At 49.3% G+C, this 23049-nt stretch overlaps 2 protein-coding genes across 7 annotated transcripts in view; both read left to right on the forward strand.

Annotated features, from left to right (window-relative positions):
* Window positions 1-7823, forward strand: part of FAM219A (family with sequence similarity 219 member A) — a 55617-nt gene extending 47794 nt beyond the window's left edge. For 3 of the 5 annotated variants that reach the window (XM_079925890.1, XM_079925893.1, XM_079925892.1), the window contains exons 3-6: window positions 2665-2767; window positions 3022-3102; window positions 3728-3782; window positions 4316-7823. In XM_079925890.1, the coding sequence (XP_079782016.1) occupies window positions 2665-2767; window positions 3022-3102; window positions 3728-3782; window positions 4316-4474 (398 nt within the window). In that variant the 3' untranslated portion in view covers window positions 4475-7823. The remainder of the gene's footprint in view (window positions 1-2664; window positions 2768-3021; window positions 3103-3727; window positions 3783-4315) is intronic. The other 2 variants (XM_079925891.1, XM_079925894.1) reach the window with 1 other exon arrangement.
* Window positions 7824-7879: 56 nt separating this feature from the next.
* Window positions 7880-21202, forward strand: SPMIP6 (sperm microtubule inner protein 6; the record flags this gene model as incomplete). 2 transcript variants are annotated; one of them, XM_079927804.1, is made up of 7 exons in its annotated part: window positions 7880-8014; window positions 15396-15540; window positions 17707-17822; window positions 18812-18887; window positions 19098-19329; window positions 20561-20647; window positions 21097-21202. In XM_079927804.1, 7 exons carry the CDS (start codon window positions 7880-7882, stop codon window positions 21200-21202), a joined length of 897 nt encoding a protein of 298 aa, XP_079783930.1. The 2 variants fall into 2 exon arrangements, with proteins under 2 accessions (XP_079783930.1, XP_079783931.1); XM_079927805.1 differs by lacking the exon at window positions 21097-21202 and having other exon boundaries at window positions 19098-19324; window positions 20561-21084.
* Window positions 21203-23049: the final 1847 nt, after the last annotated feature.

Here is a 23049-nt window from a genome sequence, read left to right on the forward strand (position 1 = left end):
AACCCCAGAGAGTGGGTTGGCAGTCCCATCCAACACTGGACCAGGCTAAGAGGAAGCTGCCTTAGAGGTGGGGTGTCAGTTGCTGTGTCTGAGGGGTAGAAAGGAATGAGGCTCCCCAAACCTAGAAGCTGAGCCCCTCTCCCCATTCCTGTGTCAGCCTATCTGGAGATCTCAGGATCTCATCGGCTCCTGTTTGGGGGAGCTTTCCCATAGTTTCTTAATAAACCCAAATCTCTCCCCCACTTTCCAGGGTCACCTTTCCCTTGGGGGTTTATCTCATGTCCACTCCAAAGTCAGTTTATGCTACAGCCTGCTCCTTTGAAGTCACATGTCTCCCAACCATTGCCCAGAGCTCCTGCAGCTGCTGCTGTCACTTCCCCCTACGCTGAACACTGCGTCTCTCCCTTCAGGGACCAGTTTCACTCACCCAAGGCTGCCATGCATAAACAGGCTTGTAATTAATAATTTGCCTTCGGGAATTCCCTAGCGGTCCAGTGGTTAGAACTCCGTGCTTCCATTGCCGAGGGCCTGGGTTTGATCCCTGGTCAGGGAACTAAGATCCCGCAAGCCACAAGGTGCGGCCAAAAATAAATAAATATAAAAATAAAAAAATAAAAATTTGTTTTCACGAAGAGAAGTTATAACGTAGTGCATCCAGGAAAGAGTTAACAATTAAATACAGGCTGTCACTTACCTTCAAAACTTCTCTGCCATCCCTGCCACCCTCCTGCCCATCTTTCTCCTCAGGCTCCAGCTGCCCATCAAATACTGGACCCCTCCTTAGTCCTGAGAACCTTTTCCCATCTGTTCTAAAACATTCTCCCTCTGCAGCTGCCAGGACTCCTTTTCACAGAGTCCTGTTATGTTATTCAGCTTTTTGTTAACCTTGTTTTTCTCCTTCCAGACCAAATCCGGGGAGCCCCTCAGGCTGTTTTTCTAAACAAGAGAGCAATCCTCTCAGTGGAATTTGTTCATTGTCCCAGGACACCAAACTCAAACTGTTTTTGAGTAGCCAGTTTTATTTGCTTATTATTGTTTAATTTAACAATACAAATATTTTAACAAGTATAACTTCTCCTTTACTCTCGCCTGTCATATTCTCCTCCCCAGAGATCATCATTCCAAGCGTTTTTTAGTTTTTTCATTTTATTTTTTATTTTAACACAAGAGGTATCATACTGTACATATTTTCTGAAACTTTTTTCGTTTTTGTTTTTGTTTTCCACTTAATGTCTTAGAACCCCTTCCAATATCAGTATATAGAGAATGACTTCATTCTTTTAAATAGTTGCATGGTAGTCTGTAGTTTGGTTTTCCCAGTTTATTGTTAGCATTTTTTGTTTCAAACAATTCCAACATGCTTTTTAAATAACACTTAAGAAATAAAATAAAATAAATAAAATGACACTTTTTTGTCCTGCCCATTACATTACCACCAAAGCTCCTCTAGAAAATTCACAACCTCGTTCCAGTTGCACTGAGGAAAATCCCCACCAGGAACTTTAAGGCGAATTGCACCCCCTAGAGGCTTGGGGTGGTAACGGCAGGTGCTGCCTGCTGGAAAGGAGGTGGAGGCAGGTTTGAGGGAGTTAGGTGAGCAGTGGCAAAGAAAGAGGGTTAGAGACTGGGAGATGAGAGACACGGAGACATGGAGGTCGAGGAAATTCCAGAGTCACAGTAGCTGGAAATGCCCATCCCATCCTTCCTCTCTGGAGCTTGTGGTTATTTTATGAGAGCTTTCCCCTGGCAGTCCTTTTTCCAACATCGGGGCTGAAATGACAAGGAGGAATGGGTAGCCAGGCCTCCTCTAGGGCCCAGACAGCAACTGGCTACTGGTAACAGGGCCACACATGAGGCAATGGGTCACCTGGTTGCCAGCCCCATGAATCTGGTAGGCTATGGAGCCTCAGAGAATTCAGAGGCTGACAGATGAGTCAGAAGTAGTCTAGGCAGAGGGGCTCCCCCAGCCTCCTGCCCCTTACCCTGCCAGCCCCATCTGCCCCTCCCACTCTACAACCTTCAGTGGCTTCTTTTCCTTCTGCATTAATCCCTAACTCATCTGTTTGGCATTCAAGGCCTTCATGCTCTGAGTCTGTAATCAGAGGGAGCCCCCAGCCGCTTAGCACAGGACCTGAGACATGACTGGTGACACAGATGTTTGCTGAATAAATAAATGACTGAATAAATGTATCCTACTTTTCTAAACTGACCTCCCTCCATCTTCACCCTTCCATCCCATCCACATCCACACTTATTACACTCAACTTCTAAGTGCATTTTTCTGTACACTCTCCCTCCTTACTAGAATGCCATCCTCTCTCCATCTCAAGGTGTCACCTGCAGGAAGCCCTGTCATCCTTCTGCTCTATGTTTCCTGCTCCAACCTTTCTCTGGAATCAAGCACACACTAGCTGCCCAACTTGGGAGTACAGCTCCTGGAAGACAGGGGTCAGCCTCCTCATGTTGCCCCCTCACTATCTGCCTCAGGTTGTGCAGAGCCAAGTACTGTCTCTCCCGAGCAGCAGGGCCTGGAGTTGGATCCCTGCCTCAGTTCTTAGAGAAGCAAGGGGTTTCACCATGGAGGCCCAGCCCAGGCTGCCCCGAACAGTAAGGCAGGGTGCCCCTGGGGGCAGGACACAGCTTCCTTCCCATGTTCCCCTGCAGAGAAGCAGCGGGAGCTGGCCCGGAAGGGCTCCCTGAAGAATGGCAGCATGGGGAGCCCCGTCAACCAGCAACCCAAGAAGAACAATGTCATGGCCCGGACAAGGTAGAGGCCCCACCCCCGCCCCGCTCCACCCTACCAGGGCCCTGCCAGCCAGCACCTATCTCTGCTGGTTCCGAGCCTCCCATCTTCCCTCCCTCCTCAGGCTCAGCTCCTCTCTGAGAGGAGAGGGCCTCCCAGGATCCAAGGTGGCGAGGGTGGCGTAGGGGTGAGGGAGGTGGTCGGCACGTCCTAACCCAGTTCCTCACCAGGCTTGTGTGCTTCAGTTGCCAATCCAGTCCCCACAATTCTCCACCCAGGCTGGTCGTCCCCAATAAAGGCTACTCCTCGCTTGACCAGAGCCCAGACGAGAAGCCACTGGTAGCCCTTGACACGGACAGGTGTGTACAGAGACATTGGGGCAGCCGGGCAAGCCACAGCAGCCTGTGCAAACACACAAGTGGGCTGTACAGGACGTACTTGCTATATTGTTGGAATTGGGGTGTTCCTCAGCCCGGACCTCTCCAATTGTGAACCCCCGCAAGGAATGGAACTTTTTACCTGGAGGTGGGGGAGAGCAGAGAGAGGAAAAGGCAACTATGCAATCTGCTGCTGTCCTGGGACAGCTGATCCAATGGCTGCCCCTAAAATGGGCCCTAATGCCTTGCATGGCACCCTGCCCCCTCTGAGGAAGGCGCCCTACTGCTGGGAACATACCTGGCTAGATCTGGACTTTGGGAAAACCCAACAAACCAGGATAATTTGAGCCTAGAAAAAAAAGGAGGGAGGGCTCTGGGGGATTTAGGAGGCTAAGGGGGGCAATTAATTTAGAAGGGTGGAGCTAGGGAACCTGTCTTGAAACTGCATTCGCACAGCAAGCACCGTTTTTACTGAGACCGTGCTGTTTATTTGGAAGTGTTGGGGAGGGGTGAGGTATTGACTGATGGCGGTGGGGGAAGGTAAAGAGAGTTTTCTATTTAATATCTGGGAGTCACTTCCTCTCTGTCTTCTTTCCCCTGCGGCCAGTGATGATGACTTTGACATGTCCAGATATTCCTCCTCTGGCTACTCCTCTGCTGAGGTGAGGCCCCATCCCTTCCTGTCCTAAACACACGTAAGCAGGCCCACCTCCAAGAGAAGGGGTGGGGCCAACGCCAAATCACACCCTGAGGGGAGCAGTGGGCAAAGCTAGGCGGAGCCCATGCGGGGGCGGGGCCTGGGATAAGATCTGGCCGGAAAGAAAGGTGAGGCCTTGGACTCCGCCTCTAGTGCCGGGGGCCCAGGGTTAGGGACGGGGCTTGGACCCGGGTTGGAGCAGGAACAGGGCCCTTACCTAGACGACACCTTACGGGAGTGGGCCTGAAATGAGGGCAGGGCCCGAATAGAGGCAGGACCTAAGGGGGGAAGTTGCCCTTAGAATGGGGTGCGGTGTGTAGCGGGGTGGGGCCCCAGGGGGACGTGCTTGAGGCTGGGGCCGAGGAGGTGCAAAGCCTGGGGTTTTGGAGAGACCTAGGATGCAACAGGTTGGGCGCCGATGGCCTGGGCATGTGGCCCCGGCCCTGCGTGGTGCCTCCAGATGGTCCCGAGCCTGACCTCCCTCCCCTTTGCCTACAGCAGATCAACCAAGATTTGAACATCCAGCTGCTGAAGGACGGCTACCGGTTAGACGAGATCCCCGACGATGAGGACCTGGACCTCATCCCCCCCAAGTCTGTGAACCCCACCTGCATGTGCTGCCAGGCCACGTCCTCCACCGCCTGCCACATTCAGTAGCTGGCGGGGCCACTGCGGCCGGCCGGGGTGGGGCCGCCGGGGGCCAGGTTGGACCAGGCAGGGGCCAACCCCTCCCCAGCTCATCCACCTGCCCCCGGCCCCCGCGCACCCTACAGCCGCCAACCTCGTAACAGTCATTGCTTCCTCCTATGGTAGGACGTGTACCTCTGTGTGTTCATGGAGCCGGAGAAACCAAAACCGGGTCTCTCTCCACCCCCGGGAGTGCTGAGGAGGGGAGGGGGCGGTTTGTTCAGTTACTTGGGGGACCTCGCCCAGCATCCTGCCCCCTCCCCAAAGCTGCAGCCCAGTAGAGGAAAGGGGTGACTGGACTGCAGGGAGGCCAACAGTAATGAGTGGGGGAGGGATCACAAAGCCAGGGGTTTGGACCCACCCACGTGAAGCCATGAATCCCCCAGCACCAGCCAAGGAAAGGGGCTGGGAAGGAGAAAGGCCCAGGGCAGTAGGGGCAGGGCCCAGCCCCTTAGAGCCACCTCCACATGCCCCCCTGCTGGCCCACGTACCATCTGCGTTTCTACCCTCATCTCTAGATGGGAAGCCTGATAAAGCTGCCCAGTGGGATATTGTCCCCCACCCTTGGGGATCACTGCCTTCTTTCTCCTCTTTGCCTCATTCACCCCCTTCCTTGCTCTCTGGATTGTGTGGAGGGTGAGGTGGGCGTTACAGACAGCCAGAGTTTAGGGTGGTATGATCTGCCCTCACCTGCCCCTAACTAATGCATCTGTCTCTCTGTGCCCTGCCTCATCCCCCCACCCAACACACACACACACACACACACACACACACACACACACACACACACACACACACACACACACACACACACTTACACTTCTGTTCCATTCATTGGTCTCTGTCCCGGGCTGGAAGCAGGAGTTAAGGCTGGCCTCGAATGCCCCATTCCGGTCTCACTCTAGCCCAAGATCCCAGAGGCTGCTTCCCAGGAAGAATCTTCAAGGAAGCAAGCCTAAGAGAACACAGTGGCTGCATGTGTACGGCAGCGACAGCTTGGCAGAACGTGTGTGTGCCTGGGGCTGTGAGGGCGTGTGTCTGCATCTCTGCATTGGGCCTGTGTCTCCAGATGTCTGTGGCGTCTGCGGTGGGGAAGTGACTGTGTGGCCTGTTAACGGTGTGAGAGGCTGCTCAGCAGTGCAGTGGGCTGGCGGTCAGAAGGCTCCGGCACTCTCCCCGTTACCTCCAACAAGCCATTTATATTCTCTGGCTTTCAGTTCCCTCCACTGTACAATGAGCGGCATCTGAAATTATTTTTAAGGCTCTTCCAAACCTGAAGGCATTTCTTCATAGGAATTTCTGTGGAGGTGGATAAGGAGGTCTCTGTTGTCTTTTGAGTACATCTGGTGGCTTCCTGAGTTGCATATCATTCATTGCTTCCTCCTATGGTGGAAAAGAGAGGGGGAAGTTCCTGTGGGACCTGTGTATGCCTGAGTACAATCGGATCTTTTGGGAAATGTGTGAGTGTGTGTCTGTGTGTGTCTGTGCACGTGTATGTGAGTATCTATGGTGTGTGTAGCTGTGTGGGCGTCTGAGAGTCAGAATGTATGTACTACTGCTTCTGCTGCTGTTTCTCAGTGGTGGCAGGGGTGGGGGTGGTGGCTAGAAAAGCTGAGGATGAAAATCAAGAGGGAGAAGGTGACCAAGGCCCTCCCCTGGGCCTGGGCAGTATAGATCTGCCCCGTGCAAAGGAAAGCAAAAGCACAGATAGCCCACGCCTGGTCAGGTCTATGCCGCACAAACCCCGTATCCCAGGGCCACTCCTCCATGCTGACCTCCCCCACGTGCTGGCCAATCCACTCTAATATATACCACTCACATGCTGCCAGCATGCACAGGACACACACACAGCCCAGTTCCTGGCTGCCAGTCCTGGGAGGTGGGAGTTGGAAGGGGGCAAGGGCAGTGAGAAGAGAGAGTAAGGCTGCTGGCTTAGGAGGGGTAGCACCTCTCCCTGCACCACACCCAGGGACTGCCAGCTCCTGAGTGCTGAGGTGCAGCTCTCCACCCTCAACTCCTCCAACCCACGCCTAACTCCTCCAGTGCAGGAACCCCGGTTAGATGATGAGAAAATGCCAAAGGGAGGCAAGGACGGAGAAGACACCTGCAGGACTCACACGGCCCGTACTGGCCCCCACCTGAGCCTGTTTCTCCCCGCCGCCCCCCCCCCCCCGCCCCGGTCAGCATACCCACCCCCTGTCATCTGGGCCCCAAAACCAAGCTTCCTACTACTACTACCACCACCACCCCCCGCCTCCTTGACTCACCCTTCGAGAACATGGGTACCTCCTCTTTTCCAGGCAGGGCCCCCGCCAAGGCTCACTTAGACTGCTGCCTTTGCTGCTGACATGCTGTGTGACTCTGGCCCACTGCTTAACCTCTCTGGCCCTGAGGAATAAGGGAAAGGCTCCCTCCCCACAAGATATACCTAATTCCCTGGCAGGCAAGGGCTTCTAGCTGAGGCAGTGTAGCAAGTGTAGCGGAGAGAAGTACGAAGCTGGCAGCCAGCACTTTCTGGGTCTAGGGAAAGTGCATGGTTCCCTCCTTCCCTGTGGGGGAGGTTGGAGGGGAGGAATCGAGGCCTTAGTTTGCCCCCTGCCACCCTTGCCCCTTGTAGATACTGCCTTAACACTCCCTCTACCCTCAGCTCTGGCTGCCAGCCAGCCGTTTCTCCGTGCTCACTAATTTATTTCCAGGAAGGTGTGTGGAAGACATGAGCCGTGTATAAAATTTTTTTTAACATTTCCATCGCAGTATTGACCATCATCCTTGGTTGTGTATCGTGTAACACAAATAATGATATTAAAAGCATCAAACAAGCCAGCCTCAGCTCCCTACCTGGGGTGCGGGCAAGGGGCAGATGGGCCGGGAAGGGCAGAGGACCAATCCTCTGAATGCGCCTTTCACCCTACCTCCACCTGTGGGTTCCCAGGCTAGGCCTGCCGCCGACCAGCTGCAGCGGCTCTGGATGACTCACTTGACCCCTCAGAATCTCTGTTTCTCTTCATCACAGTGAGAAGCTTCGCCTAGAAGATCTCCAGGGACCTTGTGAACTCTTGGAAATTGGGCTGTTTTGAGAGGCTTGAGGCAGGAAGAGACTGGGGTAGGGAGGAAATCAGACCTCTTCACCTCTCCAGGGCTGGGGCTGAGCCAGGTGATATCATAATGGGCATTGCCCATCCTAGAGAGGGAATCAGGGTGGGGTAGGAGCAAGAAGGCTGTGAGGGAGGGAAGCTGAGAGACCCTCCACAGGAGGGGGGTCGCAGCAGCTGGGGCACCTGCCTAGCTGTCTAGGAAAGGGGGTTGGGTGGTCACTGATGTATTGCAGGAGCCCCTGGTAGGTAGAGCCCACCACGGCATCCCCTAGACCCCACTATGTTCCTCTTTTCCCACAAGACTAAGACCCCCATCAGCACCTACAGTGACTCCTACAAGGATCCTACCTCCATCAAGGAGGGCTATAAGGACCCACCTCTGTGGGCCTGGGAAGCCAACAGGTTTGTGACTCCGGTAAGTGGCGAGCTGGGGCGGGGGTTGGGGGGCGGGCAGTCCAGAGTGTACGGCTGTGGGTGTCACTGACAGTGTGTGGTTGTCATTATGTGTTTGTAATTATTTGTAGCTTTGTGTGTGTATGTGTGTGACTCATTTGCTTAGGCATGGAATTTATCATGATATATATAAAGTAATACGAGATCCTGCCCTCATGGTGCCCTCCTACTCCACCAGGGTAGGAGATGGGGAGAGATAGATGATAATCAAGAAATAAATAAGAGTTTTGTAAATTGTCCCAAATTGTGTAAAGGACATAAACGGGGTACTGGAAATGGAAAGTAACCAGGGAGAGCTACTTAAATAGAAGTAATGAAAGAGGGCTCTCTCTTTCAAGGTGACATTGAGCTGAGACTGGAAAGGTGAGTGAGAAATAGCCATGTGAAGAACTGAAAGAATAGGGCTCCAGGCAGAGTGATCAGAAAGTGCAAAGGCCCTGAGGCTGCCTGTGGGCTCTGCCTACAAGAATGTTTTTATGCATGCTTATTACAGTCTCCTGTGTCTGTACTTGAAGACAGGTGGCCAAGTGGGGCTGTGCAGCTTTCACAAAATGGAGAGATCTGTAAGTCTAATTGTGACTCTGCCCAAGGGAGTTTATCTGTGTGTACCACCCAACAAAACTTTGCTGAGTATTTACATGTGTCAGGGACAATGTGGTTACAGTGAAGGGCCAAGCCATGCCTTTGAGGATCTCTCGGCAGAAAGTGAACAAAGTAGGACTGCCCAGTGTAGAACATGCACCAGCAGAGGCTTGTGCTGGTATAACAGCCAGAAAGCCACTCCCGGGACTTGAAGGGCAGGTCTGCTAAGAGATCCAGAAGAAGGACACTCGAGCAGAAGAGGAATGTGAGAAAGGGCAGCCCAGGGGCAGGGACCCACCAGGAACTGAGAACTGGAGCAGAGGGAGAGGCCAGCTCTATGGTAAGAGAGAAGCCTGCAGACCGTGAAGGGCTTCAGGTTGTGTTGAGAAATGTGGTCATAATGGTCCAGACTTTTGAGCGTGGGAGTGTCATGCTTGGATTGTGAGTGACACACTCTGGCCACTGTGGCAGGAGATTGAAGGGGCTGGAGTTGAGGGCAGGAAGCCCAGTGAGGTGGTGAAGGATGAGGGAAGAGGATATAGGTGGGAGATAAGGAGAGACTGTAGCAGTGAAAAATAGGAGAGTATTTTTGAATAGGAGACTATTGTTATACTCTCAATAGTACTCTCCTACTGTTGAATAGGAGAGTCTTTTTAAAATAATTTTTATAATTACAAAATAAATATATGCTCAATCAGAAAGTGGGGAATCACTCAGAGAAGCACAAAGAAAATGGCAAATAATTCTCACTACCCAAAATAACTACCGTTAATTTATTATTATATGCCCTTTCAGGAAGCAAATATTTTTTTATGAAGGTGGTGTCATATCATATACTAATATTTTGAATCTTGCTTTTTTCACAAAACCATATATCAAGTACATTTTCCTGTGTCAAAAATATTCTATAATGTAATTTTAATGACTATAGTATTTTATTTTATGAATGTACCAAAATATGGTTGAGGAATCTTATATTATCGGAAATCTAGATTATTTATAAAATTTTGCTAGTATAATTATTCTTGTACATTCTTTGTATATATCAACTATTCCCTTAGGATAAATTCATAGATAGAAATTGTTGCGGGAAAGGATATGTGAATCTAAAAACTTTGCATATACACTTCAAATTGCTGTGATAAGGGTTATAATAATCTACATGCCCACCAGCAAAAGATGAGAGTGTCTGCCTGCTTTTCCAAACTCAATAGGAGGGAATTTTTAGGAAGCAGATAACACACCTTGGTCACCATCTAGATATAAAGAAGAGGGGAGAGATTAAGAGGACTTCTGGGTTTTGGACTCCGGAAAACTGGAGGAAGGGCAGTGCTACCAACTGAGATTTGGAATTGCAGATTAGAGAGAGATTAGGAGTTCATCTGGGGACAAAAATATTCAAGGACTTCCAGGAAAAGATGTCTGCTGTGTAGCTGGATATACTTATCTGAAGCAAAGGACAGAGGTTTGGGCTACAGACATGAATTCTGAAATCAACATATAGGTGGTAGCTGAAGTCATAGAGATTGCCAAAAAAAGAGTAAGAAAATGGCCAAGGATAGGACTTTGGAGAATGTCAATATTTCAGGAGTAGGTAAAGGAAGAAGAGCCATAGAAGGAGACAGTGATAGGACGAAAATCATAGAGAAACCAACAAAGACAGCATTATTAGACAAAGCTCGGTGTCAAATGCTGTCAGCACAGAAAGGGATCTCTTGGATGTAGTAACACTTAGCCGCCTGGCTAAACAGCTTCAGCGAGTGGTGAGGAATGAAAGTCAGATAGCAGTGGGATTAATAATGAAGGAAAAGGCTTCCGCTTCTGGCAGTATGGTGGTCTAGAAACTCTGAAGGGCCCTCCTGCTTCCAAACAACTAGGTCCTGCATAAAAATTAATTTTCATTTTGTTTTGGACTGTCAGTGGAGATGAGTAGTAAGTATACTAAGAAGACAGGATTGCCCTGAGGACAAACGCCACTATCAGTACTACAAGCAGGAGTTTAACCCTTAAGCTAGCTGAAAGATGGAGCAACTGAACCAGAAAGTCCAGTGATCTCGGGCTCCCTTCCTCCCCGCTACCCCAACACACACACACACACACACACACACACACACACACACACATACACGATGAATGTATACCTTCTATGGTGGAAAATATCCTCAATGTAGGTTTCCAGGTATCCTTAGAGTATGGTCAATCAGATCTGAGCTCACAATAAAAGACATAAGGAAACAAACCACCATATGACAGTCAACAGAAACAACAAACAGCAGACTTAAACCTCCAAGGATGTCAGATATTGGAAATAATAGTTAAAGAACACAAAATAATTATGAATTTTCTGAGCAAAATGTGAACTCATCAAAATGAGGATGCAACAAGAGATTATATTTTTAAAAGAATGGACAGATTTTTTTAAAGAAACAAAATTTTAGAAATAAAAGATATATGTGTTAAAACCAAAACTCAAAAAAAAATTAAAAAAAAACAAAACCAAAACTCAATGGATGGATTAAGGAGCAAATTAGACACAGCTTAAGAACATCAGTGAAATGAAAAACAGAGCAGGGGGACTTCCCTGGTGGTCCAGTGGTTAAGACTCCACGCTTTCAGTTCAGGGGGCACGAGTTCCATCCCTCATTGGAGAACTAAGATCCCACAAGCTGTGCAGTGTGGAAAAAAAAAAAAACAGAGCAAAAGAAATTTCCCAGAATGCAGCACAGACAGACAGAGAGCTATAGAAAATATGGAAGAAACATTAAGCAACAGGAAAGAAAGAGAAGATCCCACACAACTACTCGGGGTTCCAGAAGGAAAGAGCAGAAAGGAGAGTAGTCATTATCTGAAGAGACAAAGGCTCTTGATTTTCAACAACTAACAAGAGAAATGAATCCATAGATTCTTAGGTAACACGTGAAACTGCACAACACCAGCTTAAGAGATGACCTTAAAAACATGCAGAGAGAAATTATTTTCAATGTGTCTTCCTTTCAAGAACAAAAGAAAGATAAAGACACAGACAAAAACTAAAATATTTACTACAATAAGACATATAATAGGGGGCTTCCCTGGTGGCACAGTGGTTAAGAACCCGCCTGCCAATGCAGGGGACACAGGTTCGAGCCCTGGTCTGGGAAGATCCCACACGCTGCTGAGCGGCTAAGCCCGTGCACTGCAACCACTGAGCCTGCGCTCTACAGCCCACGAGCCACAACTACAGAGCCCACGTGCTGCAACTGCTGAAGCCCTCACGCCTAGAGCCCGTGCTCCGCAACAAGAGAAGCCACCGCAATGAGAAGCCCGTGCACTGCAACGAACAGTAGCCCCCGCTCGCCTCAACTAGAGAAAGCCCACGCATAGCAACGAAGACACAACACAGCCAAAAATAAAAATAAAAAATTTTAAAAGACTTATAATAAAGGAACTTCTAAAGGATACACTTTGGGGAGAAGGAAAATGATAACAAAAGGAAGGTCTGAGAGGCAAGAAGGAATAGTGAGCTAAGAAACTGGTAAACATGAGATAAATTTAAACATTGTCCATAGAAAATAATTATAATAATTTTTAACTTGTAAAATTTAAAGAAAGAACCAAATATTAGAAAACAATATCATGTAAATTGTATATTAGAAAACAATATCATGTAAGGTACAAGGATAGGAAAGGAATTTTTACAAAAACTGTCATTATTCACAGATGATACAGTTGTGTTTATAGAATCTACAAATTATTAGAATAAGAGAATTTAGAAAGTTGGATGAATTTAAGATAAAAAGCATATTTAGGAAGCATAATCTTAAAATATATATGTCATTTTAGCAACACAGAGTGAGAGTAAGTAGAAATAAATCTAACAATGTGTGCAAAACTGTATGGATAATATTATAAAACTTTGAATACTTTAAAAAAATACTTAAATGAAGAGGCGTAACATGCTCATGAATAGGAAGAGTCACTAACATAAAGATTCCATGCAATTCTGATTAAAATCTCAACAGGAGTTTTTGAAGAATTTGACAAGCTGTCTCTAAAATTTATAGAGAAGAGCGAAGGCCCAAGAACTAGCTAAAACACACCTGAAGAAGAAGGGGACTTGTCCAGTCAGATATTAATATTTATTACCAAGCTATAGAAATTCATAAAGCATAATATTACTGTAGGGATACACAAATTGATTAATGGAATAAAACAGACCAGAAATGGAGCCACACATATATGGAAACGATATACAACAGAGATGACTGAAAGTAAAGCTATGGGAAAAGATGTTTCAGGCTTGGGGTGGCATTACAAATCTGTGGGAGAAGATAGATTACTCAATGAGACAACTGGTTATCCATGTGGATAAAAACTAAATTGATCCCCTAATTCACACCAAACCCCAAAACAAATTCCTGACAGATTAAGGCACAAATATGGAAAGTAAAACTGTATAATTTTAGAAAAAATTATGACATTATCTCCATTATCTTAGATTATGGATGGATTTCCTAAGTCACAAAAGCACTACATAAGAGATGAATAAATTCAACTATGTTAAAATTAAGAACTTATGTTCATCAAAAGACACCAAAAAGAAAATGAAGTTACAAGCCACAAACTGAGAGACGATAATTGCAACATGTAACTGACAAAGGAATATGTAGAATATATAAAGAACTATAATTCTCTGGGTTGAAATGAACACGTTTTGACTCCTTCCTAAAACCCCTCGAAAACTACAATAAATGCATATTTAAGACATAAATTTGCAAGAATAGTGAGAAGGAAGGACAATGACAAAATTTCAGAAGCTGGAAAGTGTGATAGATAAGTAGTAACTGACACAGCAGATCTGAGAAAGCTGAATCCAAAGCCAGCAGTGGGAAACACAAGACATAATTCAACTTAAAACTGCAGAATTTTTAAAAGGCTCAGAAATTGGTAATACTAGGTTTCTCTGGAACAGAAGATGGGACAGGACCAAGGCTGAAACAATAATGATTTGAAAGCTAAGAAGCAATTAAACCCCCTCTTCTATTCCACGCCGTAGGGTGACTGCTCACCCATCTCTGCAAAAGTCAGAAGGCTTATTTTTTAGCAAGGATCTCAGGACTGGAGATTCCAGTTAAGGTCAGGGTACCATACTGAAAACAGATGAACCTCCATATGCTGAATGCTAAACCCCCAGCAGCCCTCTTCTCCACTAGGTTCTCAGAACAATGGCAGCTAGGTCACTACTCTCAAGCCAAAGACTGAAAGAGTCTCTTCCGAGGGATCTGATCAGCCCAAGAGAAAAGACCTACAGATACTGACAGAGTTTGCAACAAATAGTCTAGCCAGAGCATCCTACAATGACGCCCACCCACAGCTCAAAGCCTCCAATGAGCCTTTTTAGTCTCCTACTCATAAACATGAGCAGTCAAAGATTACAGACATCTGAGGAAAGCCTCGAATGGAAACACTGAAGAGTCTGTGAGTTCTTCTAAATGATTATTTGTGTGTGTGTGTGTGTGTGTGTGTGTGTGTGTGAGCGTGTCTGAGTGTGTATGTATAGATGTACATCTGTCTATGAGTGTATCTGGGTGCACAGATCTATGTGTATGTCTGGATGTGCATGTGTTTGTGTGTATGTAAAACTCAGGGGAGTGCTAAGTCATGGGGCCCCTCCACCCATATGGAGTATGACTGTGTAGGATCTGCCCACAGAACAAAACCTCAGCTGGGCACGGAGGATCCAAGAAGCCCCTCAGCTGAGGGGTTTTCAGGGGAATAGGAGCACTAGAAGCAGCAAGGTCTCATCCCAGGCCAAGAGAAGCCTCTGCTCTTCAGATCATAAGGGTGAAATGCAGTGCAACAGCGTCATCCCAGCACCTTGCTGCCCACTATGATGAGAAAGTCCTTTCTGGTGTCTGACTTTGCTGGGTGTCCCACCCCTGGAACCCAGCTGCCTTTTCATCCTAGCTGCCTACAGAGACATGGGCCCACAACTAACTTGGCAATGGGCCTTTAGCTGAGGAAAAGGGGGCCCTTGATCTGGGCTTCTACAGACCCAGCCAAACAAGGGGTGTTGGGATAAGATGAGGTGAACCCCAAGAAGCAGAGGGGCCCAGAGCCTGAACCAAGATCAGGGAAAAAATCAGGATAGGATGTGGACCAGCACAACGTATATGTCAGGGTCAAGGGTAATATTGGTGTCAAGATGAGAGCTACAGCAGAATTAGGGTCAGGTTGGAGTCAGAGAATTAGATTTTAAAGTAGGTGCCCCTCTGGCCCCATCCTTCATCTCCTTCAAGATGCCAGATTCACAGAGAGCCCTTCCTGTCCAAAACACCTGCCTAAGGTAGCCAGCTCCCGGGGCAGCCAGCCTTTCCTGAGGTTGTTCCACGGGCCTGTTGCTCTGTTGGGGAAGACCCAGGCCCTGCTCCCAGGCAGCACACAGTCTGGAAGAAAGAGGACAGGAACACCCAGCTCTGCCCTTATAGGTCCCAGTCAAGGAAAGGACAGAAATGAGAAGAACATCAGAAAACCACTCTGACTGAGGGAAAATGTTGGGTTCCAAGTCCGAGCCTTGGATGGAAGAAAAGGAGAAAAGGGTGATTCAAGCAAAAGAACTATGCAGAGGGAACCAAGGCTGGCCTGGGGATCCCTCTGGCATAGGGAGAGGGTTGGGAGACGCACCTGGGCTGACCTCAATAGGGGCTAAATCTAGGTCCAGCTGGATACCAAGGCTGGGGTCTCCATGCACCTAGCCATCTCCTCCCCTCTCTCCTTGACAGGGCCTGACTCAGACTGTGCAGCGCCACGTGGATCCTGAAGCCCAGCAGAAGAGGGTCAAGTGTGCTGTGCAGGACTACCGCTATAAGAATTCCATACCAGGCCACCCCTACTTGCCTGAGAAATACTGGCTGTCTCAAGAGGAAGGTAGGGCCTCACCCATCACCCAACTGTGACCCCATTCAGTGACCCCAACAAAGACCCTACACCTGAACCCAACTTGACTTCTGACCTCCACCCTGATCCTATACAAACCTTATCCCCATCCTCGACCAGGGCTTCTTCTCTAATTACCCCCATTCCAGCTTGATTCCCAACCACCTGGCGTGACCTTGATCCTGACCCCTGACCCTGGAGGAGGAGATCCAGGCTCTGCCTTTTGGGAGCTCCCAGTCTATGCCAAAGAATTGGAAGGGGCCTGGGCCTTATCCCTAGAGAGAGGGAGGGAGCATTAACCTCCTCCAAACAAATTCCTCCATGTGTATTCCGGTGCTATCTCCTCCCATCTTCTTAGTGACCCTGCTCCATCAGGTTCCCTTCTCTCCTGCATCCCTCTGCCTCACCACATCTCTCTCCCCTCAACCTGGAAGACTTTTCTAATTTCCTCCTGTCTAAAAATTCTCTCTTGCTCCTCCCCTTCACAGCCAAGATTCTTGGAAATAGAGTCTATGTCTCTACTTCCTCACTCCTTATGCCTTATGAGAAATTATCTTTCTCATTTGGTTAGGGGTTTATTATGTCTTCCTGTACATTCCAAAAGAACAGAGAGTCTTGTTTTATTTAGAGCTGTGCCCCCTCCACCTAGAATAGCAGCAGGCTTCATAAGTATTTGTTGAATGAATTGATGATTAATCTTCAATTGAAATTGGGAGTCTGCATCTCCTACACTCATGTTTAATGTTTATTAAAACTGATCTTGTATGGTTCTAATTACCTCATCCATGGGACTCTTCAGTCTTTTCCTCATGAGACCTACCCTATGTATTTCACTCTGACCACTCTCTGTGAAACTCTTTCCTTCCTCAGCTTCTCTGATGCCTCAATTGCTGGGTCTCTTGTTTAATCATTCTGGAAACATGGGGTTCCTCGGGATGCTGATCGGACCCTCCTCTCTCCTTATTCCTCTCCTGAGACCGTTTAATCTAACCCACATCTTTAATTACTGACAACTCTAAGTGTTTATTTCTAGTCTTGTCCTCTTACCAGGATTCCACTTTCCTTTATCTGATTATGATCAAATTTACCTGAATGGCCCCAAACACTTTAAACTCAGTATGTCCAACCCACCAACCTAGAACTCCAAGTCCCAACACACTGTCCCACACATACACGCACCTGCTCTTACTCTAGGGCTCCTAGAACTCCTTTCCTAATCTCTCACATGTATTCTTTCACACTGTTAGAGTGGTGGATCAGAGAGGAACTTACAGGACACTTAGGTGACTGGATGGGTGGGGCTTTGGAGGGTTTTAAGTAGAGAACTGTCTTGGTCAGATTTTCATTTATCATAAGTGCCACAGTTTCTATGTAGAGATCGGATTGTAGGATTTCAGAATGAGGCAGGAAGACCAGTAGGCTAATAACAATAATAAAAACAATAATAATAATGGTGATGATGATGATGATGATGATGATGATGATAGTTTTCTCTGTGCCAGGCATTGTTCTAAATGTTTTACATATAATAACTTATTTAAATCTCACAAGGACCCTATGGGGTAGATAGTATTATTACCCCCATTTTAAAATTAAGGAAATAGAGACAAGGTGAAATTAATTAACTAGATCAAGGTCACACACAGTTAATATATGGCAGAGCTGAAATTTGAACCACAGGAGTCAGTCTACAGAGTCCATCCTATTAACCATGACATTCTTGTCTCCTGGTTTAGGCACTGCAGAGATACAGGAGTGATATCATGGGGGACTGGAAGAAAGAATAGAGTCAAGTGATTTTAAGGAGGCAGAATAAGCAGACTTTGAGCCTGGATGTGGAAGATGAGAGGGAGGATTTGGGAGGAGGCCCATTTCCAGGGTTTCCAGGTTGGCTGATTCAGAGAGGGTGGTGCCAGGATGAAAAGCGATCAGCTCAAAGGACCCAGGCTCCACTCAGAAGCTTGTCTTAGGTGGGATATAGGCTGCATCTCAGTGTCTAAGACAAGTATGGGGCCAGGCTGGGCTTTTCTGGCCTAAGGGAGATGAGTGAGCGTCCAGCTTTGTGCTGGGGATCAGAGGAAAAATATCGAAGGGGTCCCAGATCCTGGGGCAGAATAAGAAGTAATACTGTCTTATGTCTCCACCCCTATGATCAAGCAGACAAATGCAACCCAAACCACCTGTGCGGTAACCAGTACAATACATGGAAGATGGGACCTTACAACTGTACGGGCTGGAACAAATGTGCCACATACCTTCCTCGCCTGCCTAAGGTATCTACTGTGCCCAGCAAAGATGCCTGGGGCCTGGGACCACCCCCCACCCCCCATCTGCCTCTCAAACCACAGTGTCTGATATTTCACCATTAGTTTCTCATCCCTTTCCCACCAACAATGCTCCAAGGCCTTTTCCCATTTGTGAGACTAGGGTTTATATTTTCTAGGAAACAAGGGAGCTCAGGAGTGAAGCTGTGCTGGGCCTCTGGGTCCCAATCTCTGGCTAGGCTCTGTGGAGACATGGCTGGTGCGCACTCCTTGAGGCGCTACCTTCCTGAAGCTTGCCACCTGGCGCCTTCCCACATGGTCTGGCCAAGAAGTCATTGATAGGCTGAGTCTACCTGCTCCTCTCCCCTCCTCTGTGATGTGAGCAAGGACAAAGGAGGGAGAACAAGGCCATCCAGAGGCAGAGCAGATAGATACAGGAGAGTCTTCCAAAGAGATAGGAAGGAGTCCAGCCACGGCCCTAGGCATGAAGAAAGAGGGAAGATGTAAGGATACCAGGCAAGAGTAGGGGCTCTTAACTGTAGGTTGATGGCCGACCTCAGGTTGACCGAACTCTTCTGAATCAGAACTTCAAGAATCAGAATCAGAATTTTTCATAAGTTCCCCAAGTGATTCTGATGGGCAGGCAACACTGCAATATTGAAAAATCCCTATTAGAGAGACACGAAGACACAGCTACACAGAGTCGGCTAGACAAAGAAGGGTAAAATCAGAGGCAAACGGTGAGACAGGGATGTCAGAGGTGCAGGTCCAGACCTGGTCCACCTACAGCTCCACTTCCCCCACCCCCACCACCTGGGAGGCGGAGTAAAACGCGTTGCCCAGCGACAACCCCAAACACTCAGAACGTGGGAGAGTAGGGGAGCTTCTGGAGGGCGGGTGAAGGCGTGGCCTGGGACTAGTCTGCGTGTTCTGGGAGAACCCCCAAAGGAGGAACTCTTCCGGGTCAGAGCTTGAGGCAGCGTGTGTGCCACTTCCAGGAGGCCGGGATGGAGACAGTAGTTCGAGGAATGCCCTTGGTGTACCCTCCTAAGCCGGAGCGACTCAACGCCTACGGTAACGGATGGTGGGACAGTGGAGGAAAATGTGTAGGCCAGAAGGACGGAGGGATGGAGACCCGAGGTACGGGGCGGAGGCCGAGGGCCCTGGAGAGGCTGTAACCTTGTCTCTGTTTGTGTCTCCATCTCTTCCTGTCTCTGACCTTGTCTCTTCCCATTCCTGTGACTCTGTGTCTGGGTCTCCCGGGCTCGGGGCCCGCGGGCGCAGAGCGCGAGGTAGTGGTGAACATGCTGAACTCGCTGTCACGGAACAAGCCGCTGCCAGAGATCACGCCCCGCTGTGGGTGTGTGGACCCGCTGCCGGGCCGCCTGCCCTGCCAGGGTTATGAAAGCGCTTGCTCGGGCCGCCACTGTCTGCTTGGCATGGACTACTGCGTCGCCGGGCCACCATGCACCGAACGTCGCCTGCGGCTTTTGCGCACGGAGCGGCCGACTGCAAGGTTCGCAGGGCCGCGCGCACAGTAGCCGGGCCCCGCCCCCAAGCAAGCCCCGCCCCCAGAGTCCCCCCTACCCCAGCTGCGGACGCTCCATCCCGAACCACTTCTAGCTCTCACCTGCGTCTGTGCCAGACCTCACCCCGCCTCCAGCCCGCGCGGTCCGCTTACTGGCGCCTCCCTGTCCCGCCCTGGGGCCTCATGGCCTGAACGTACGGCTGAGGCGGGAGAACCTGCACGGAGATACCCGAGTTCCTGATTCTATCCCTCCTGAACTGGGCTAAAGGTCAACCTGGCTCCTGTACGTCTTCTGGAGGCTCTGCCCGAGGGTTTCTTTGAGGAACAAACTCCGCGCACCAGTTTGCTCCCCCTTCCCACACCCGCCGGCCCCGCCCCCTACCTGGTCACCCGACCCTGGAGACGCAGGTTCTAGTTTGCGGAGTGCCATGTGTCCTCAGAACAGTGTCCCCTATTCCTGGGCCTCGGGTCACCGTTGGTAATGGGCAGGGTCATCGCTGGGTTCTAAGAAGGCAAGGAAGTGGTGACCGCATTACCAGAAGGGCCCTGGCCTCCTCGGGGCCCCGCACCATCTCTGGAGGTAGACAGCGTCGCGTGTTATTGTGGAGGAAACTGAAGCTCGAGCGCTCAGCAGAAGCCCAGACTGCAACGCGGCCCTTTCCCTGCACTTGGCGTTAGACAAGGCTGGCTGAGCCTAGGAGAACTCCAATGTCTGCGTCTGTCTAGAGAGCTGTGAAAGGGGGAGGGAGATCCTGAACGCTGTCCCTAACCCCGTGGTGATACCCCGTCCCTCCCCAGGCTGAGAGAGACTGATTCATTGTGCGAAACTGGGTCTTATCCCTCACAAGGGCGTGGAGGAGCGAGAAAGTGCCTAAGCCTCAGAAACGTCGCCTCGTCGATAAGCTGGAGTAATTGCTGTCCCATGTTGAGGATCCGGGGGCTCCCAGGTCCTCAATGACTGTACCCCAACCCTCCCCAGAGTACAGCGTTCTCCGCCGCCCAGCCTGGGCGGCAGAAACGAGGCCTTAGGGGGAGAGGGACTTCAGGTGTCTTCCCAGAGGCGACGTTTCGAGGTCTTGAAGGGACAGGAGGCCGGAAGGGAGGATCTCCGAGCAGTAGGACTGACACCTGAAGTGCAGCTCAGAGTCTTGGTCTGGGTTGGGGCGTAGAGGGAAGTCAAAAGGCCCGACCCATTCCTGCCCACTGCTTCCTTCTCCAGGAGTGTATCGCCCTGCAAGCACCGGCCGGGAATGCAATGTGCTGTTATAACTCCCCCGCCGTCATACTACCCTTGTCCGAACCTTAGGTAAATCTGGCGCTCACACATGCAAATGCGCACCCACACAGAAGCTGTAACCTTGGCATGGCGGGGGACCCAGGGACTAGTTGGGATAACTGACCGCTGCGATGCACCGACTGGAAGATGACACCAGGGGGCGATGGTGCCATGGGGAAGTCAAAGCTGGCAACTAAATGAGAGGGCATGGAGGTGGCATTGAGGGTTTACATGTTGGCAGTGGGGCTTAGAGTCAAGAGATCAGGGCGTTAGGTTCAGGGCTTGAATTAAAGAGTAAAAAGTCAGTGTGAGGGAGCGGGTATCGGGAGTCAAAAATTTAACAGTAGAACCTGAGGTCAAGAGGTCAATGTTGGAGCCTAGGGCCATTATTCGGGACAAAATGTTGGGATAAGATTAGCATTGAGAATTGGAGTCAGACGTATGAGGGTCCAAAAGGGCCGACCCATCTCTCCCCACAGATGGGACACAAGTCACTTCAAGAAGACCGGTGGCGCCCAGAGAAACAACTACGTCGTCCACCCTGAGTTTGTGTCTGAGACCTATCCTGACTACCACTGCCGGTAGAGCCCGGGCTGGCCGGGCCAAGGGGGCTGAACAATAAATAAATTCTTCATCCTAAAGGCTGCCTCTCATGTCCTTACCCAGCAGGATCTGGCAATGAGGAGCCAGTCACTCAGGCCTCTGCCAAGCCCCCTCAACTGAGATACAGTTTCTCAAAGTCATCTTGCCCTGAGCCCTCCCCACTCCATCATCTCAGTACTTCCCTTGGGTGGCCCTGAGTGCCCTCCTGACACATGGCAGTAGCCCTATGAGAGGCATGACCTCCTCCTTTCCATCCCAGAGCCCAAAATAATGGGCCCACCTAGCCACGCAGGAGGGCCCAGCTACCTCCCATCCTATGAGGGCCCCACAGCTGCCATTTCCCCAATATCCCCCAAACCTAGATGTCCCTTCACCCCCATTATCTCAGTGGACCCAGAATCGCCCATCCTGCAGTCAGAGCCATGTCCCTATACTCAAAGCTCTTGATCTCTGTTCCCAGAGTCTCCATCACAGCGACTCCGAAGTCCACGTTCAGATACCCTTGCTGCCCTCCCCCACCCAAGTCCAAGAGGTCCAAAACAATTTTGGAGGGTTTCATGATCAAGAAGTTTCAAATTACAAAACAAAGCCCTGCATCATCAGAAAGTCTACAAACAACAAACGCTGGAGAGAGTGTGAAGAAAAGGGAATGCTTTTGCACTGTTGGTGGGAATGTAAATTGATACAGCCACTATGGAGAACAGTATGGAGGTTCCTTAAAAAATAAAAAATAGAACTACCATATGACCCAGCAATCCCACTACTGGCCATATACCCAGAGAAAACCATAATTCAAAAAGACACATGCACCTGCAATGTTCCTTGCAGCACTATTTACAATAGCCAGGTCATGGAAGCAACCTAAATGCCCATCGACAGATGAGTGGATAAAGAAGTTGTGGTACATATATACAATGGAATATTACTCAGCCATAAAAAGGAATGAAGTTGAGTCATTTGTTGAGACGTGGATGGCTCTAGAGACTGTCATACAGAGTGAAGTAAGTCAGAAAGAGAAAAACAAATATTCTATATTAACGCATGTATGTGGAACCTAGAAAAATGGTACAGATGAACCGGTTTGCAGGGCAGAAGTTGAGACACAGATGTAGAGAACAAACGTATGGACACCAAGGGGGGAAAGCCGTGTGGGGTGGGTGGGGATGGTGGTGTGATGAATTGGGCAATTGGAATTGACATGTATACACTGATGTGTATAAAATTGATGACTAATAAGAACCTGTTGTATAAATAAAATAAAATTCAAAAATTAAAAAACAAACAAAATAAAACAAAGCCCTGGGGGACTTCCCTGGTGGCTAAGTGGTTAAGAATCCGCCTGCCAATGCAGGGGACATGAGTTCAATCTCTGGTCCAGGAAGGTCCCACATGCCACAGAGCAACTAAGCCTGTGCGCCACAGCTACTGAGCCTGTGCTCTAGAGCCCGTGAGCCACAACTACTGAAGCCCGCGTGCCTAGAGCCTGTGCTCCGCAACACGAGAAGCCACTGCAATGAGAAGCCCGCACACCGCAACGGAGAGTAGCCCCCACTCGCTGCAACTAGAGAAAGCCCACGTGCTGCAATGAAGACCCAACGCAGCAAAAAAAAAAAAAAAAAAAAAAGCCCTGTTTCTCTGTCCCTCAGGGAGCAAGCTGTGGGGTGTTCTGGAGCCTCTAGGATCTTCAGTATTTTTGCACCCCATTCCTCCTGGGTGCGGGTGTATAGCGGGGCACGCCCACCTCCTCGCAGCAGGGGCACTTCTAAGGGCTGCCACCAAGGGGAGTGGGTGGGGGAAGACTGCAAAATACGGAGCAGAATCCGGTCTTC

Source organism: Stenella coeruleoalba (assembly GCF_951394435.1).
Source record: "Stenella coeruleoalba genome assembly, chromosome: 7".
NCBI lineage: Eukaryota > Metazoa > Chordata > Mammalia > Artiodactyla > Delphinidae > Stenella > Stenella coeruleoalba.